The sequence below is a fragment of the Phocoena phocoena genome, chromosome 3, assembly GCF_963924675.1.
Source record: "Phocoena phocoena chromosome 3, mPhoPho1.1, whole genome shotgun sequence".
Taxonomy (NCBI): domain Eukaryota; kingdom Metazoa; phylum Chordata; class Mammalia; order Artiodactyla; family Phocoenidae; genus Phocoena; species Phocoena phocoena.
In genome coordinates this window covers 113,001,099-113,021,339 of record NC_089221.1, presented here as the reverse complement: position 1 = coordinate 113,021,339, position 20,241 = coordinate 113,001,099, and the positions used below count along the sequence as shown (strand labels likewise).

General features: G+C 38.5%; 1 protein-coding gene across 1 annotated transcript in view; it reads right to left on the bottom strand.

Annotated features, from left to right (window-relative positions):
• CATSPER3 (cation channel sperm associated 3) overlaps positions 1–16,727 on the bottom strand; it is a 37,007-nt gene extending 20,280 nt beyond the window's left edge. Inside the window, exons 1-2 of the mRNA XM_065874659.1 lie at positions 16,577–16,727; positions 14,773–14,926 (exon numbers count right to left, since the gene is read on the bottom strand). Coding sequence (XP_065730731.1) covers positions 14,773–14,926; positions 16,577–16,677 — 255 coding nt within the window. The 5' untranslated portion in view covers positions 16,678–16,727. The remainder of the gene's footprint in view (positions 1–14,772; positions 14,927–16,576) is intronic.
• Between the last annotated feature and the right edge of the window lie 3,514 nt (positions 16,728–20,241).

Here is a 20,241-nt window from a genome sequence, read left to right as displayed (position 1 = left end):
TATGCTGGAAGGTAGAGATCCAATTGTTTTTTCTTTCCACATGTACTGTTTAATGAAGAATTTATCTTCCACCACTCATTTGCAATGCCATCTGACAGGGGCCAGGTTTTCATACAAGCCAGGTCTGTTTCTGAGCACTCTATCCTGTTCCATTGGTCTATCTGTCTATCCGCACATCATCACCCTACTTTAATTACTGCAGCATTATAGGAAGTCTTATTACCTGGTAAGTCAAGACTTCTCCCCTTTTCACTTTCAAAACCATCTTGGTTTTTTATATTTCATTCTTTTATCTAAATTTTAGCATCAGCTTTTGGCGACCCATAAAAAAATCCTGCCAGATTTCTTATTGGAATTTCATTGATACAATAGCTTAATTAGGCAAGATTGCATCTTGAAGAAACTAAGTCTTTCTATGCATGATCTGATATACCCTTCCATTTCTTTGTCTTCTTTAATGACCTTTATAGAATTTTTTCCTCCTTAAAAGTCACCCAAGATTTTATTAGCTTTGCCTCTAAGTACTTTTTGTATTTTATTAGAAGTGCTATCATTTTTGTTGCTGACATATTAAATATATTTTATTTATTAATCACATATCCACCAAGTTTGCTGGACTTTAATATTTATTAACTTTATTAATTGTATTAACTTTATTAATTAATAATTCTTCCAGATTCTTTTGGGGTTTCTATACAGGAATCATAACACCTGTGAATAATGACAGTCTTTTAAAACTTTCTTTCTTATCCTTAATGTTTTTTATTCCTTTTCCTTGTATTATACATTGGCTAAGACGCTAATACAAATCTTGTCAATAATAACTGGCCTACACCTTTAAAGGGAATACTGTTACAGTTTCACCACTGAGTGTGAATTTTGACGTAGGTTTTTCATAGGTACTCTTAATCACTTAAAACAAATCCTTTCTACTCCTAGTTTGCTAATTTTTATCATGAAAGATATTCATGATAAACTTTTTTCTACATCTCTTAAAGTGATTTTATTGGGGTTTTTTACTCATTTAATATTTTAAGCTGGTTAATAAAATTTCTAGATTTTTCTAATATTCACATTCCTGGAAAACCCCAACTTGGCAATGCTATATTACCTTCTTCATATATTTTTTAAAATTCAGTTTCCTAATATTCTGTTCGGGATTTTTATGTCCAAGCTCATGATACTGGGTGTAATTTTCCTTTTTCATATGGTCATTGTCTAGTTTTGTTTTGGCATGACGGATATACAGTTGTCCCTTGGTATTCCCAGGGGATTGGTTCCAGGACCTCACCCCCCATGGATACCAAAATCCCAGGATGCTCAAGTCCCTTATATAAAAAGGCATAGTATTTGTATATAACCTATGCACATCCTCCCCACGTACTTTAAATCATCTCTAGATTACTTGTAGTACTATACTTGACCTTAGCCAAAAGGTCGAGAAGCGATCTAGATTATATATAGTAATCTAATACAACATAAATGCTATCTAAAAATAGTGGTAAATACAATGTAAAGTCTATGTAAATAGTTGCCAGGCAAGCAGCAAATTCAAATTTTGCTTTTTGAAATTTTCTGTAATTTTTTTCTTAGAATACTTTTGATCCCTGGTTGGTTGAATCCATGGATTTGGAAACCATGATACACAGGGCCAACAGTACTGGCTTAACGAAATGAACTGTCTGTGGGCGGGGCAGATATGCTCATTTATCTAATCACTAAAAGCATTTTATATGTTTGGAATTTTATCTTCCATGTAAAACGATCTGGTTCAAGTTACTTTTTTTTTGTTTTAGGAGATGGAAAATTTTCACTACTAATCCAATGCTTTATAAACACTAAAGGACACATATGAACACATATTTTTTCAAGTATTTCCTTTTTTATTGAGAGTTTTGTAATTTTTTTCTAGAAAATTATCTTATTTCAGCTAGGTTTTCAAATTTATTGCCATAAAATTATTAGATTTCTGACATCTATTGTAAATAGTGGTAAATGCAATTTCTCTTTTTAATCCCTAACATGATTCAGGGCTTCACTAACAACTTATCATGATTGTCTCATCAAGAAAGTTATTTTATAATTATTTTCTAAGATCTAACTTTTGGCTTTGTTGATCCCTTTGTGTTGAATCTTTGTTTTCCATTTCATTAATTTTTGCTCTTACCTATTTCCTTTTTTCTACTTTCCTTTTTTGTTTTTTTCCTTTACTTTTCCTTCCTTTTTCTCCCTTTGGATTTTATTCTGTTGCTCTTTTCCAACAGGTCAGCTCAATAATTTTTAAAATTGAGATATAATTCATGTACCATAAAATTCATCATTTTAAAGTGTAGAATTCAGTAGGGAGGGGGTTCATTTTGAGTATTTATTATCTTTAGGTTTTGATTGTGGTAAAATATACATACCATGAAATTGATCATTTTAAAGCATTTTTAGGTATACAATTAATTCAGTAGTATTAAGTATTCACATTATTACACAATCATCCCCACTATCCACTCCAAGAACTATTTCACTATCCTAAACAAAAACTCTGTATCTAATAAACAATAATTCCCATTCTCCTCTCTAGCCATCTCATAGTAAATTCTATTCTACTTTCTGTATGAATTTGCCTATTCTAGGTACTTTATATAAGTGCAACCATACAATTTTTGCCCTTTGTGTGTCTGGTTTATATATCACTCAGCATGATGCTTTCAAGGTTCACCCCCATTGCAGCATGTATCACAATTTCATTCCTTTTTAGGGCTGAATAATATTCCATTTTATGAATATACCAAATCCTTTTTATCCATTCACTGGTTGATGGATACGTGGGTTGCTCCCACCTTTTGGCTATTGAGAATAATGCTGCTATGAACATTGCTGTGTGACTATCTATATGAGTCCCTGTTTTTGATTTTTGGGGGTATACACCTGGAAGTGGAATTGCTGGATCATATGGTAATTGTATGATTAACTTTTTGAGGAAATACCAAAATATTTTCTATAGTGGCTGTATGATTTCACATTCCAATCAGCAATGCACAAGGGTTCTAATTTCTCCACATCCTCATCAACACCTGTTATTTTCCTTTTTTTTTGCGGTACGCGGGCCTCTCACTGTTGTGGCCTCTCCCGTTGCGGAGCACAGGCTCTGGACGCGCAGGCTCAACGGCCATGGCTCACAGGCCCAGCTGCTCCGCGGCATGTGGGATCTTCCCAGACTGGGGCACGAACCCACGTCCCCTGCATCAGCAGGCGGACTCTCAACCACTGCGCCACCTGGGAAGCCCTATTTTCTATTTTATGGGGAGAGGGGTTTTGTTTGTTTTTATACTAGCTGTCCTAATGGGTGTGAAGTTGTATCTCATTGTGGTTTTGATTTGCATTTTGCATTCTGATGACTAGTGATGTTGAACATCTCTTCATGCGCTTACTGGTCATTTGTATATCTGCTTTGGAGAAATGTCTATTCAAGTCCTTTGCCTGTTTTTGAATTGGGTTTTTGTTGTTGTTGTTGAGTTGTGGAAATTCTTTATATGTTCTAGATATTAATCCCTTACCAGATATATAATTTGCAAATATTTTCTCCTATTCTGTGGGTCATATGTTCACTCTCTTGATTGTATCCTTAGATTCACAAATGTTTTTAATTTTGATAAAGTCCGATTTATCTATTTTTTCTTTTGTTTCCTGTGCTTTTAATGTCATATCTAAGAATCCATTGCCAAATCCAAGGTCATAAAGATTTACCTCTATATTTTCTTCTAAGAGTTTCTTCTAGTTTATATATTTTGGATTTTGATCCATTTTCAGTTAATTTTTGTGTGGGTGTGGCTGCGTTGGGTCTTCATTGCTGCACGTGGGCTTTCTCTAGTTGCGGCAAATGGGGACTACTCTTCATTGCAGTCTGAGGGCTTCTCATTGCAGTGGCTTCTCTTGTTGTGAAGCACGGGCTCCAGGTGTGCAGGCTTCAGTAGATGTGGCACGTGGGCTCAGTAGTTGTGGCTTGCAGGCTCTAGAGAGCAGGCTCTGTAGTTGTGGTGCACGGGCTTACTTGCTCCACGGCATGTGGGATCTTCCCGGACCAGGGATTGAACCTGTGTCCCCTGCATCGGCAGGCAGATTCTTAACCACTGCATCACCAGGGAAGTCCCAAGTTAATTTTTATATATGGTGTGAGGCAGGGGTCTAACTTTACTCTTTTGCATGTGGATATCAAGTTGTCCTACCACCATTTGATGAAAAGATTATTTTTATCCCCCTGAAAAGTCTTGGCACCCTTGTCAAAAGTCAATTGGCCATAGATATTTGGATTTATTTCTAGAATCTCAATTCTATTCCATAGGTCAATGTCTGTCCTTATGTGAGAACCACACTCTTTTCATTATTGTATCTTTGTAGTAAGTTCTGAAGTCAGAAAGTGCAAGTCCTCCAACTTTGTTCTTCATTTTCAATGTTGTCTTGGCTATTCACATTCATATGAATTTAAGGATGTGCTTTTCAATTTCTTTTTTGTAAAGGCTGTTGAAATTTTGATAGGGATTGAATTGAATTTGTAGATCACTTTGGATAGTCCTCTTAACAAGTTTTGTAATCCATGAATATAGGATGTCTTTCCATTTATTTAGGTCTTATTTAATTTCTTTCAGCAAAGTTGTATAATTTTCAGTATACACATCTCTCATCTCCTTGGCTAAATTTATTCCTAGGTATTTTATTATTTTGAATGTTATTATAAATGGAATTTTCTTAATTTCCTTTTCAGATTGTTCATATTAGTGTATAGAAATACAACTAATTTTTGTTGTTAATCTTGTATCCTGCAACTGTGCTGGATAATAGCTCATTTAATAGCTCTAATAGTTGAGTTTGTATATGTGTGTATTCTTTAGGATTTTCTAAGATCAAGTCATAAGATCAAGTCATCTACAAACAAAGATAATTTCGGTTCTTCCTTTCCAATTTGGATAAATTTTAGCTCTTTTTCTTGCCTAAATGCTCTGGCTAGAACTTCCAGTACAATGTTGAATAATGGTGAAAGCAGGCATCTGTCTTATTCCTTATCTTAGGGGAAAGATTTTCAGTCTTTCACCACTGGGTATGATGTTAGTTGTGGATTTCTTCATAATTACCCATTATCAAGTCAAGAAATTTTCCCTCTATTTCTAGTTCAAATTGTTTGTTTGTTTGGTTTTTGAATCACGAAAGGGTGTTGGATTTTGCCAAATGCTTTTTCAGCATCTACTGAGATAATTATATCAATTGTTTCCTTCATTCTATTGATGTATTACATTCGTTGATTTTTTCTATGTTGAACCACCCTTGCATTCCTGGGATAAATCCCACTTGGTCATGGTGTATAATCTTTTTAAGCATGCTGCTGGGTTCAGACGTAAGTATCTCAAGTATTATTGCACCTATATTCATAAGGGATGTTGGTCTCTAGTTTTCTTGTGATGTCTTTGGGTTTGGTCTCAGGGTAATGTTGGCCTCACGGAATGAATTCAGAAATATTCCCTCCTTTTCTATTTTTGGAAGAGTTTGAGAAGGATTGGCATTCGATCTTTTTTAAATGCAGGGTAAAATTAACTAGTGAAGACATCTGCTCCTGTGCATTGTTTTGTTGGGAGGTTTTTTTGATTAGTGATTCTCTCTCTTTATTTATAGATCTGTTTCAGTATGTCTGTTTTCTATTTCTTCTTGAGTCAGTTTGGTAGTTGGTATGTTTCCAGGATTTTGTCCATTTCACCTAGGTTATCTAATTTGTTGGTGTACAAAGTGTTCAAAGTATTCTGCTATAAAACTTTTCTTTTCTATAAGGTCATTTGTAATGTCCCAACTTTCATTTCTGTTATTAGTAATTTAAGTCTTCTTTTTCCTAGGCAATCTAGCTAAAGGCTTATGAATTTTGTTGATCTTTTCAAAGAACTGAATTTTTATTTTATTGACTTTTCTCTATTATTTCTCTATTTTGTTTCTCACTCTAATCTTTTTCATTTCCTTTCTTCTGCTAGTTTTGGGTATAGTTTGTTCCTCTTTTTCTAGTTCCTTAAGGTGTAAAATTAGGTTATTAATTTGAGATCTTTCTTCTTTTCTAATGCAGGCACTTACAAGTATAAATATCACTCTGAGCACTGCTTCTGTTGCAACCTATAAGTTTCATTATGTTGTATTTTCATGTTCATTTGTCTTAAAGTATTTTCTAAATTCCTTTGTGATTTCTTCTTTGACCTATTGGTTATTTAAGAATGTGTTGTTTAATTTCCATATATTTGGAAATTTTCCAGTTTTCCTGCTGTTGCTGATTTTTAGTTTTACTCCATAGTTGCCAGAAAAAATACTCTGTATGATTTCAATAGTTTTTAATTTACTGAGACTTGTTTTGTTGCCTAACATATGGTCTATCCTGTAGAATGCTCCATAGGTACTTGAGAAAAACTATTATATCTTATTGATGAACTGACCCTATTGTCAACACATAATGTCCTCCTTTGTCTCTTGTAACATTTTAATGTCTATTTTGTCTGATATGAGTATACCCAACCCAGCTCTCTTTTGGTTTCTATTTGCATGGAATACCTTCTTGCATTTTTCACTTTCAACCTATTTGTATCTGGATCTCAAGTGAATCTCTTGTAGACAGCATATATTTGGATTTTTTTAAGAATCAATTCTGTCTTAATTGGACAGTTTAATTCATTTACATTTAAAGTAATTACTGTTAAGGAAGAAACTACTTCTGCCATTTTGCTGTTTGTTTAATATATGTCACATCTTTTTTGTTCCTCAGTTCCTCCATTACTGCTTTCTTTGGTGTTTTGGGGGTTTTTTTGTAGTATACCATTTTGATTATTTCTCATTTCTTTTTCTGCATTTTTAAAGTTATTTTCTTGGTGGTTATCCTTGAGATTACAATCAACCTCTTACATGTACAACAATCCATTTTTAACTAATACAACCTTAGCTTCAATAGTATATTAACAATTCTGTTCCTACACAGCTCCATCCCCCTCTTCATGTTTCTGTTGTCACAAAATACATCTGAATACACTGAGTGCCCATTAACTATAGAATTATTATTTTATGCATTCATATTTTAAACCACACAGACAAAGAAAGGAGCTACAAACCCAAAATACAATACTGGCTTTTATATTCACCTATGTAGTTACATTTATCAGTGTTCTTTATTTTGTCATAGGGCTCAAGTTACTATCTAGTTTCATTTCCACCTAAAGGACTATCTTTAGCATTTCTTGTAGCACAGGTCTACCAGAAGCAAACTCCCTCAGCTTTTGTTTATCTGGAAATATCTTAATTTCGTCGTCATTTTTTGAAGCATAGTTTTGCTAGATATAGAATTCTTGGTTGACAATATTTTTCTTTCAGCACTTTAAATATGTAATTTCACTGCCACTGTCCTCATAGTTTCTGAGGAGAAATCAGCTGTTAATCTTATGGAGGATTCCTTGTATGTAACAAGTTGCTTCTCTCTTGCTGCTTTCAGGATTCTGTCTTTGACTTTTGATAGCTTGATTATAATGTGTCTCAGTGTGGATCTCTTTGTTTCTCCTTCTTGGAATTCACTGAGCTTCTTGGATGTATATATTCTTTATCAAATTTGCAAGGTTTTTGGGCCATTATTTCATCAAATATTCATTCTTCCTCTTTCTCTCTCCTCTCCTTCTGGAATGCGTGTGTATGTTGATATGCTTGATGGTGCCCCTCAAGTTTCTTAGACTCTGTTCATTTTCATCATTCCTTTTTCTTTCTGCTCCTCAGGCTGAATAAGTCCAAGTGATTTGTCTTCAAGTTCACTGATTATTTCTTCTGGCTGCTCAAATCTGCTCTTGAACCCTCTAGTGAATTTTTTAATTATTATATTTTCAGCTCCAGAATTTGTTTCATTCCTTTTTATAATTTCTATTTACTGACATATTCTATTTCCTGAAACACTGTTCTCCTGGTTACCTTTAGGTCTTTGCCTGTGGTTTCCTTTAGGTCTCTGAGCATATTTTACATAGTTGACTTTAAGTCTCTGTCTAGTAATTCTCATGTCTGTGGTTCCTCAGGGACAGTTTCTGTTCATTTCTCCTGTGTAAAAGCCATCCTTTCTTGTTGCTTTGCATGCTTCATAATTTTTTTTGAAAACTGGACATTTTAAATTGTACAATGTGGTAACTCTGGAAATCAAATTCTTCCCTCTCCTCAGGGTTTGTTTTTGTTGCTTTTTGTGGGTAGTAGCTGTTTGTTTAGTGACTTGTCTAAACAATTTTTGTAAAGACTGTATTCTTTGTAATGCATGGTCTCTGAAGTCTCTTCCTCTGTAGTTTCTGGTCAGCTAGTAAACAGAGATTTTCTTAAATGCCTCAGGAAAAAGAGGGAAGGAGAAAGAAGAAAGAGAGAAAGAAAGTAAGGAAGGAAAGAAGGAAAGAAGAGAAAAGGAGAGAGGAAGGGAGGGAGAAGAAAAACTCTCTTAGTCTTTGCAGATGGGCTCTGTGTTGAGGAACTCCTTCAATGCTCAGCCAGGCCACTTACAACTGTACATTGGCATTCACTTTGGGCTTGTGTTGAGCCTAAAGATCAGTCACAGTGAAAGTGTGGGATGTTCTCAGTTATTTCCTAAGCATGTGTCTTGTCCTGTGAATGTATGGCACACATGGGAGTTTTTCAATGTCCTCTTTTTCCAAAGAATCTCTCTCCCTGGATTTTCCTCTCAGGCTTTCAGCATATCTATTGTTTGTCTCAAGTGTTATTTTTTTGCTCCAGGTGGCAGTGGGTCATTCATTTGCCTTTCAGTGGTTTTGAGAAATGCCCTCTGCATAGCCACCTTTCTGTCCTGAGAAAGTTCCAGATTATCCAAAACAAAGAGAATAGCTTTGGATCAGTCCTTCAGGCAGCCCCCTCAGATAGGTCAAAACAGACAAACAATTCTTTAAGAAAAAAATCTTCTCTGTTGTTTCTGGACCCAGGGACTAGTGTCCCACGTGGGGAACACAGGCTGCCACCTTCAGAACCATCACCATGCTGAGGAGGGGTGTGGGCCAAAGACAAATAAAAATGCTACCAAGTTTTCCTATCTTTTTTAAGTTGCCCCTTTCCTGATTCAGTGTTCACTCAGTTACTATAAGCCTTTGGCTATTTTCCAGAGTTCTGACAGTTTTGCCCTCTTTTTAGGTGTTTCTGTGGACAGGTGGCCTCTTGGAGCTACCTACTCTGCATTTTCACTGACATTACTCCTCTCCAGTTTTCTTTTTCTCCTCTCCATTTCTGAAGGACAGTTTTTTCCAGGTATTGAATTCTTGTCTGACAGTCTTTCTTTCAGCACTTTGAATATGACATCCCTTGCCTTCTGGCCCCTGTGGCTTCGGGTGAGAAATCAGCTATTCATTTTATTGAGGATCCTTTTTATGTAATGAATCACTTCTCTATTGATGGTCTCAAATTCTCCCTTGGTCTTTGTCTTTCAACAAATTGTTTATAGTGTGTCTAGGTGGATCTCTGGGTTTATCCTACTAGGAGTTTGTTGATCTTATTGCATGTGCAGATCAATGTTCTTCATAAAACTCGGGGAGTTTTTGGCCATTATTTCTTCACATATTCTTTCTACCCTTTCTCTCCTCTCCTTCTGTGACACCTATTGCATGCATGTTTGTATGTTTGATGGTGTTTTATGGGTCTCTGCTCATTTTTATTTATTCATTTTACTTTCTGTTCCTCACACTGGAAATCTCAGTTGACCTATCTTTCTGTTCTTTAATTCTTTCTTTTTTTTTTTTTTTTTTTTTTTTTGCAGTCCACAGGCCTTTCACTTGCTGTGGACTCTCCCATTGCGGAGCACAGGCTCCGGATGCCCAGGCTCAGCGGCCATGGCTCATGGGCCCAGCCGCTCTGCGGCATGTGGAATCTTCCTGGACCGGTTACGAACCCGTATCCCCTGCATCGGCAGGCAGATTCTCAACCACTGCGCCACCAGGGAAGCCCTGTTTGGCTCTTTTTAATCATTTCTCTTTACTCATATTCTCTATTTGGTGAGACACTGCTCTCCTACTTTCCTTTAGTTCTTTAGATTTGGGGTTTTTTTTTGAAATCCTAAGTCCAACAGATGGGCTTCCTTAAAACATTTGTAAAATAGTGTTATTAATACACACCTTCCAGGGTGGCTGTTGAGATCATTGAAAATAACATGTACGAAAGTCCCTGGCTAACTATAAAACTGAGAAGTTATTAAGACTCTTAGGGATCCCGATGAAGGTACCAGGAAAGTACTGAGAAGGCCCTGATCTGTCACCTCTAACTAATCTTAAGATTCTTTGCAAGCAGCGAATGAAGGCTAAGGCAGACTTGTAAACTGCTGACGCATTAAATACATGCCTTGGCAAAGACTGGGAGACTTATTTGTTCCAGGCATTTAAGGAATACTCTGTTCAATCATTAGCAGACCATTAAGCTAACTGAGCAGAGACTTTGGTGGCCACACATGACAAAGAATATACACTTTATCGAATTAGTTCAGGAAAGTCACTTTAAAAAAAAAAAAAAAGGAATGGCAACAAAAATAAAACCCTAGGGAGGGGGGAGTATCTGGTTTCCAGAGTTTCCAATCTTATATGATTTAAAGTGTCCAATTTTCAACCCCCAAAAACAGAAATCATGAGACATGCAGAGAAACAAGAATGTATGGTCTTTACACAAGAAAAAAAGCTATCAATAGAAACTTTTCTTGACTTGCAGAAATTTCCCAGTCTGGATCGTGTTGACTACACACTCATGTTCCTCTGTCCTCTGTTGCCTGAAAATAGGCAGCTGGATGAAAAGCCTTGATCAGATTCAGGTTTGATCTTTTTGGCAAGATTATAGGTTCTGGGACTTCCCTGGTGGCACAGTGGTTAAGAATCCGCCTGCCAATACAGGGGACATGGGTTTGAGCCCTGGTCTGGAAAGATGCCACATGCTGCAGAGTAACTAAGCCCATGCGCCACAACTACTGAGCCTGCGCTCTAGAGCCCGCAGGCCACACTACTGAGCCCACGTGCTGCAACAATTGAAGCCTGCATGCCTAGAGCCTGTGCTCCACAACAAGAGAAGCCATAGCAATGAGAAGCCCTTGCACCGCAATGAAGAGTAGCCCCTGCTCGCCGCAACTAGAGAAAGCCTGTGTGCACCAATGAAGACCCAACAAAGCCAAAAATAAAATAAATTAAAAAAAAAAGTTATAGGTTCTGTTCTTTCATAGGAGGCATATAATGTCTGGTTGTCTCTTTTATGAGGGAAGCAGTCACTAATGGTCAAAATGCCTAAGTCCTATAACTCATTGGGGGTTGAAAAATTGTAATATTCTGTCATTTCATTTTCATTTATTAACTAGGATATTTCTATAAAGACATGCTTCCCCTTACCTACTATGTGGTTACTCAGTAATACAGTTCATATAAGAAAGGTCAGTAATACTTGATTTTTTCCCTTAATTCAACAATTTTTGAGATAAAGTATTAGGTCCTTGTCACCATCCAAAAGTGGCCTGTTAGCTTTTTTAGTATAATTATAAGCTTACAGATTATTTGATGAATTTCAAAATCCACTGTAATTATTATCCTTATTGAGCTCAAAGTTTCCCATCTTTGGCCAGTAGGAGCCTCTTCAAGCTGTCCCCTGAGCCCTTTTGACATGACCCCAGTAATCTTTGATAGCTTCCTTGCTATGTGTACAACAAGATATTCCTAGCTCATCTGGTATATTTTCTACCCTAGACCTACAATCAGCCATTTCTCTAAGAATTCCTAGTTTCTTTTAGTGAGAAATGGTATTTCAACATCATATTATGGGACTTCTGTGGTGGTGTGGTGGTTAAGAATCCGCCTGCCAATGCAGGGGACACGGGTTCGATCCCTAGTCCAGAATGATCCCACATGCCACGGAGCAACTAAGCCCGTGTGCCACTACCAAGCCCATGCTCCGCAACTACTGAAGCCCACGCACCTAGAGCCCGTGCTCTGCAGTAAGAGAAACCACTGCAATGAGAAGCCCGCGTACCTCAAATAAGAGTAGCCCCCGCTCGACACAACTACAGAAAGTCCGCATGCAGCAACAAAAACCCAACGCAGCCAAAAATTAATTAATTAAGTAATTTAAAAAACAATCACATTATGGGCACTAAGGATGCATAATTCTTAAGTTGGTCATTGTTCTAGATTTTTCAATGGATAAAGGTAAAATACTTCAGTAGTTTATATTGATATTTCCAGTTTAAATGCAGAACTACAGGGCTTTCACTTAACTTTGTCTATATTACATCCATATCTCCTTTCTTCCATGAGTAACCTGGTTCTCAAGAACACAGAGGATAACAGAATTAAACTGTCCCATCTGCTTTATCCTTGTATTACACACACAGCAGTCTCAGAATAATACTACTAATAGCATCACCACAAAGCTGATTTCCGAAAATGGTTAAAAATTGTTTTTGCATTGACTCTCCCCATTCTTACCCATTTTTAATCAATACTATATCTTCACTGTCAGTGGATATACTCATTAGGTGCTACATTATCTCCTTGTTCACCCATAATTATTATTAGTTCTATAAATAATCATATTTTTTAATGTCCATTGCCAGTCCTAATGTTGATACTTCTTTAGTCATTTTGATTGGCTGAAACTTATTCTTTACTAGATTCATAAGGAAGGGCTCACGGGAACAATATTAGCGAAGCTTTTTAACGTTGATGACAGTTTGTCTATGTCCTTTACACTTGAAAGTCAGTTTTGCTGGATCTAGAACTCTTGGTTCACATTTTCTTTCCTGAAGTATCTTAAATGTTTTACTCCATTTTCTTTTAGCATAAAGTATTACTATAGCAAAGTCTGATAATAATTAATTTTCTTTTCCTTATAAGCCACGTTGCCTAGATGCTTATAATTTCCCCCACACCTCTTTCCTTTAAAGTCCAATAATTTTAGTAGAACATGTTCTGGTGTTTGTTGTATAAGTCCATATTCTCAATATGCAACTTTCAAAATATAGTTTCAATTCTTTTATTTCAGGTAACTTTTCTTAGATTTTAGATTTTTTTTTTTTTGGCTATGTTGGTCTTAGTTGCGGCACATGGGCTTTCTCTCTAGTGTGGTATGCAGGCTCCAGGGCACATGGGTTCTGTAGTTTGCGTCATGCAGGCTCTCCCGTTGAGGTGCACGAGCTCAGTAGTTGTGGTGCGCAGGCTTAGTTGTGCTGTGGCATATGGGATCTTAGTTCCCTGACCAGGGATCAAACCCACGTCCCCTGCATTGGAAGGTGGATTCTTTACCACTGGACCACCAGGGAAGTCCCTAGATTTTAGTGTTTATTCTGTTCCTTTACTTTGTTTCTGTTTCTGTTTCAAATTCAGGGACTCCTATTATCCTTAAGTTGGATCATTTTTCCCCAGTCTTCAATTTTCATCATTTTCTCTTGAATCCTTATCTCTTCATTTCTTACTGATGTTTAAGAATTTCCCCCACTTAATCTTATATTTCTCTTAATTTCTCTTAAGCTATTACCTGCTATATCTAATTGTTCTTAGTCTAATTCAGTCTTCATTTCTGAAATGAGTTTCTTTTATTTCTAATTATTTCCTGACTTTTGTCACCTCACTCTTTTCTTCCCTATCTAACATCATTTTCTTAAACATTTACCTTCTTCTGAAATAATACGGTACAGTTTTTATCTGGTTTGTGAACATGTCTTTGTGGCGGGCTTTCATTATCTACAATGATATTATTTTCCACTTTACTCTCTTTTTTCTTATAATAATTTTGTATGGGATTTTACCTCAATCTTTTCCTATTGCACTTTTTTATGTGAAATTAGTTTTCTTGGACTTTGAGAAAATGTGATTCTAACTTCAAATATTCCCTCTTGATTTAAAATGTGGTTGCTTGATTTTTAAGGTTTCCTGGTGCTGTTCCCCTCTTCTAATTTTATCAGAACCTCTCCTCCTTCATCTTTGGGTCTCTAACCTGTTCAATTTTCGTTCCACTCCCAATACTTCTCCTAAATGTGGAGCACTGTCCTTGAAAGGAGCTGTGGAGAGTCAGTTGTAAAAGTTTACAGGGTCTGGGCTTCCCTGGTGGCGCAGTGGTTGAGAGTCCGCCTGCTGATGCAGGGGACGCGGGTTCGTGCCCCGGTCCGGGAGGATCCCGCGTGCCGCGGAGCGGCTGGGCCCGTGAGCCGTGGCCGCTGAGCCTGCGCGTCCGGAGCCTGTGCTCCGCAATGGGAGAGGCCACAACGGTGAGAGGCCCGTATACAGCAAAAAAAAAGAAAAGTTTACAGGGTCTGGACTGTTCTAGCCCCTTCATAAATTTCGGGAACCACTTGTGCTATCCCAGTATTTGATTAGGTAACACCCTTCCTAATATCAACTGCTGTTCTCACATCAGCCCATCATACTTTCCAATGAATACTTACTGACTTCCCTCTGCTTCCTCTCCTACAGATGCTAATACTATGCAGTGTGGCTCTTGGTAAGGATCTCTTGTTAACTAGTTTTGATATAAATCCTGTCCATGGGTTTTTGGTTTTGCTATCTAGTTGCTCTGTTTTTTTAAGAGGGGATTCAGGGAGATTAAAAAACCATGTCACTGCTACTACTGCTGCCACCATCTTCCCAGATATTAGAGTATATTTTAATAGTCCTTAGAATCTTTCTACAGAAAAACTTTTTGAACAAAATGCCTTAAAAATCTTATAACATTTTCAGAAATAAAACAGGTAAAACAGAAGAAAATGGACCCATTTTGTCTGCTTACCTCAAAAAGTCTGAACAAGTTGTATCTTGTTTCATAATCAGTCCACAAGATCATAAAAAAGGCATTCGTTGAGACGGTGCTAATCATAATTATCTTAAAGAGACGACTCATTATAACTCTCTTCACAAATGCCTGACACTGAGCATCTTTCCTCCTGTCAAAAATTTGAATAAGAGGTATGATTATCTTATAGCTCTGTTGTAAGGTAATGCACAATGCACACTTTTTTTTAGGGACTAGGGTCTGCTTTCCCCCTTCTGTGACTATAAATCTACATATACTTTAAAATTGCAATGCAATGCTGACTTAATGACCACTGAAATATGTATGACGATTACTGGGTGGTTCTGTCCCCACTCAGTTGCTCAGTTCCTCCTCTCTAGACCTGTGAAAAAGAATGGTTACCACTCCGCCTCAAGCAAGACAAAGCACCATCTTCATTTACTCGTTCAACAAATTTTTATTAAGTAACTACTGTTCAACTCACTCATTTATTCATTCAACAAGTTTTTATTGAATGACTACTACATGCCAGGCAATACAGTAGGCACTTGGGATACAGGTAAGCAAAACTAAATATTGTCAGTCTAGTAGGGAAAACTGCTAATCAAATAATCAGCCATACAAGTGCTTACAAATCAATTATAAAAAACTGACCACCCTAAGAAAAAATGGGCAAACACACAGTCAACTCATTAAAGAAATACAATGGCATGAAGTTCCCTCCAAAATGTTCAGTAGCACTACTAATTGGGGAGGTACAAATTAAGTAAAACCAGTAATTTTGCTTATAAAATTAGCAAAGGCTTAAATGTGATAACATTTAGTGCTGGCAAGAGTGTAGTGTAACGGAGCAGTCTCATAAACTGCCAGGGGAATGTAAACTGACCAACTTTTCTGAAAAGCCTTAGTTCTGTTTGTATCCTCAGACCCAAGGAACCTACCCCAAGAGAATACAATCTGAAATGCAAACAGTGACTTTAGCCAAACATGTTTATCCCAGCAATATTTGCTGTGAGAATTTGGAAACAATTTAAAAGTCTAACCAAAAAAAGACAGGTTAAGTAAATCATGGCATATCCATTTCATGGAATATTATACAGACACTACAACATGTCTATGCATTTTTCATGATTTAGAAAAATGTTTATGAGCCACTGGATAGCAAAATAGAAACAAAGCAAGATAAAAATTCTCTACTCAAAATTATCTTAATTGTGCAAAATATGTAGAAAAAAATTCGGCATGAAGTATGCCAAAATGTTGATATTGTCTGCCTACGGATAGTGAGGTTATAGGTAATTCTTTTTCCTGTTTATTTATGTTTATCTGTGCTTTCCAATTTTTCTCAGAGAGTATGCATTACTTTTTCCCCATTATATGTAACAAGTGAACCCAGTCTCACACAGTAAAAAAATATAGATTTATATACTTTTATAACCTATTAAAAACAAGATATATAATTTTCATTATCTGATTTGAAATCAGGTCTATTACCCAAAAAAAGGCTTCAAATTATCTAACATAGTAGGGAATAAAAAAGGACAAAATGGAGTCAAACTAGTCATTCAGTCTACAGGTCAAATAAGAGTGTGACTGAATGTTTGATTAACAGCCAATTGTGATACGAAAGCCAAGGACACAACTGTTTGGCTTCACCAGCCTCACCAGTTGGAGAAATCAGATTACCCAGGACGAGCCCCTCAGTCTGGGAAGTGGATGAGTGCCTGTGGGAAGAGGCTACGAGACCCAACACTGCCATTTGCACACTTCTAAACAAGAAAGAGAAATAAAGAGTATTTACTGAAATTTCCATAACGTCCCATAGAACAGCAGCGACACATCCTCAAACAGTGAGCTAGAAATGACTCTTGTGTGGTTCTGGTGATAAAAGTGTTGAGACATTTTCCAAATTTTCAATTTTTATTCCTTGCTTTTACCATCAAACAGAAAACCTCTGCTTAGGAATCTCCTCAGCATCTAGATTCCAAGAGGCCTCAGAGGAGTGTCCACAGAGGGCATCGTTGCTTTATGAAGTCACTCTTGGACATTCCGGTATGTTACTAGCCGGCAGGCCTCTGGAGAGGAGAGCTCCCCATTGGTCTACCCACAGATCCTCTCTTCCCAAGGAGACCGAGCACCTCTGTTCAGCAAAAGAGTCACAAGCACCCTGCAATTGTGATGTTCCGGGCTAAAGCTGAGAGACAGGCCAGACAAAAGCCCCTCCTTCAGGAAGTGCCCCCAACTGACAGAGGCCCTTAATAATGTGTTGGAATAGGTTAAGGGTCATAGAAGAGGGGAAAGCAAAATTCTCTGGGCTTCTAAGAGCAAGAGCACACAGCCAGGGCACAGCACTGGAGACACCTGGAAGGACAAGGAAAGATTTTGATGGCTTTGGGGCTAGAACCCAAGAAACAGGAGGAGCAGAAGTTATCCATGCCTGGGGATTCCCTGGTGGCGCAGTGGTTGAGAGTCCGCCTGCCGATGCAGGGGACACAGGTTCGTGCCCCGGTCCAGGAGGATCCCACATGCCGCGGAGCGGCTGGGCCCGTGAGCCGTGGCTGCTGAGCCTGCACGTCTAGAGCCTGTGCTCCGCAACGGGAGAGGCCACAACAGTGAGAGGCCCGCGTACCGCTAAAAAAAACAAAAAAAGAAGTTATCCATGCCCAGCACTGGCTAATTGGGGACACAGAATGTGCACATACGAACCACCTAAAGAGAGTGTAAGGGACGAGCCTTGGGGTAGAGATGTTTTAGGTACAAGAGCAATAGGGATTTTTGCTCTGTTCAATTCTTGGGATTAATATATTCTCTCGTTCTCCTTCTCCTAGCCCCTTTGGCTTCCAAGGCAAATCAAGACAGAGGCTTCTGGGTAGCCCTGTGTTGACTTAAATGTTTAGTTGGCCAAATTGGTCAAATTCCTGGAACCTTAATTCCTTGGGCCATAATAAAAGGAGGTGACCACGTCACCACCTCCACTGCCCCAGGCATCCTGAAACAAGTGAACACGACCATCTCACAAAGAAAATTACTCTTGTAGGCAAGCGGTATACTGAACTGGGAAATAACATCTTACCAATCTCTCCACTTAAAATCATCAACAGCAAAGCTTTAAGAAACACTTTGATTAATGTCCCCAGGCTTCAAACCTTGGCCTCACCGTCTTAGTCTATATTCTTTCCCTCAGGGATCAAGCTCCTCCTACTGCCTCCTTTGGTCATATGCCCCTTGACGCCTTCTGGGCTCCTGCCCACACCCTGACAGTGGCCTCCTGGAGCAGCTGCTCAGAGAGCGCCTGAATCAGTTCTCCATCTCTGTTCCCACCCGCCCCAATTCAACAATGTGCCTAATCCCGCCGGGCCATATAGGAGGCCCTCGGTAAATCTGTGCTATGTGAATGTACCTCAGGGATCCTTACGCTCACTCAAGTAGCTGAGCCTAGTGGGATTCTATTTCCAGGAATCCTAAGGATACACTACTATGCTTCCGCTCCTTAAGCTCCAAAGCACACTTCTGGGGAGAAATGAAGAGATTAAGAATGTAAAAAATTCTTTCAAGATCCTTGGAGGGGTGAGGAAAGATGGCTAGCTGGAAGCAGTCAAGAAGAGACCAGCTGTTCTTGGTGTACAGTATCAGCACAGCCAACCACAGCTGAATGTGTTTTCTTTTTATTTGTTTGTTTATTTTTGGCTGCGTTGGGTCTTTGTTGATGCAGGCGGGCTTTCTCTAGTTGTGGCGAGCAGGGGCTACTCTTCGTCGCAATGTGCAGGCTTCTCATTGCGGTGGCTTCTCTTGTTGCGGAGCACGGGCTCTAGGTGTGCGGGCTTCAGTAGTTGTGGCACGGGGCTCAGTAGTTGTGGCTCACAGGCTCTAGAGCACAGGCTCAGTAGTTGTGGTGCACGGGCTTAGCTGCTCTGCAGCATGTGGGATCCTCCCAGACCAGGGCTCGAACCCGTGTGCCCTGCATTGGCAGGCAGATTCTTAACCACTGCGCCACCAGGGAAGCCCCTGGATGTGTTTTCTGAAGTCACTGATGAAGAAATCTATTCTGGGACTGGAACTCCAGCTGATGAGTGGACTCAGAAGTAACCAGCTTATCCAGGCCTACTGAAATCACCCGTATCTTCTTGTGGATAGGTGGGCGGGACAAGCACCCTGGATGAGAAGCTAAAGGGCCAGCTCTTCTGCCCTTTTAGCAGCAACTTACACTCTCCCTGACTTGAGCAGCACCACCTTAGCCACTGCACCCAGTCAGTAGGCACGGCAGCTTGGTGACTCTAGTCTTCTGACCGAGAGTCATTCCTAGTTACATGTAACTAGAACTGAAACACAAAGTTCACATATTATATCCAAACCCTATTACACCTCTTGCTGTTTTGCAGAAATTTTACAAAACTGAAAGTTATAGAGTTCAACTAGTATATTTTTAAACTCTGGATTAGAACATATACAGACTGCTCCACATTAATACTAGTAGTCCAATAGCTCAGCACACTGCCGAAGGTCAGGTGTGTGTCCACATGCAACATACATGCTGCTGCTTTTTGTCTCAAGCAAAAACATAAAGAATCATGCTTATTCTAGTTATCTAAAGATTTCCTAAATTCTATCGTCAGAGAGTAACCACAATTTTCAGAACTTTCACTAACTTCATTTTAGAAAAGGACACTGTCAAACGTGCTGCCCTGATTTATTATCTATAGAGGTCATGCAAAGGGTCATAGGTCATAGCTATTTAAACCCCCTCTACTCCAGTGATCATTTAAAAGGAAAATAGAGGGAAACCAAAGCTTGCCACATCAGAGAAACCACTGTCATCACAAAGATTTGGAACAGAAGGAAAGTTGGGGCCTCCAACTTTGGCAGTGTCTCTTTTAAGTTGAAATGTCAGTTACTTAGAGCAAGTCTGGGGATTCATTCTGTTGGAATTTACCACAAGGAGTATTACCACAGACTTCTGATATGGGATCTTTGATTCTCTAAAGTTCATGAGTTCCAGCAGATGCGACACCCCTTAACATGGACCTTATGTCAAATTCTCACATAGATGCTAGTTAGTAGCTACATTCTCAGGTCCTGACAACTGCAATTATTAGCTGTACCCTGCTCTCTCCACGGTGCCATACACAGTACAGGTTAATAGTTTCTAAGCCTCTCAGACTTACATTCAAAATAATGGGAAAGGTTTCCATTCAAGGTACAATGAAACAATTTAAGTGACACCACAAGGGAGCAAACAAACAAATCCAGAAGGTGGAATATTCTACAGGACTCGGTTTTTACAGTAAGTCACTGATATGGAGAGAAAGAGGGAATGAGGGCAGGAGGCTTGCTCGCTCTAGACTGAAAGCTTAAAGAGACACAGCAACCAGATGCGATGGGTGGACTTCATGTGTATCACTGATTAGAATAAAATTACTGTCCACAGACATTCTTGACCTTCAGAACAATTTGATTTGGTATTAGGTG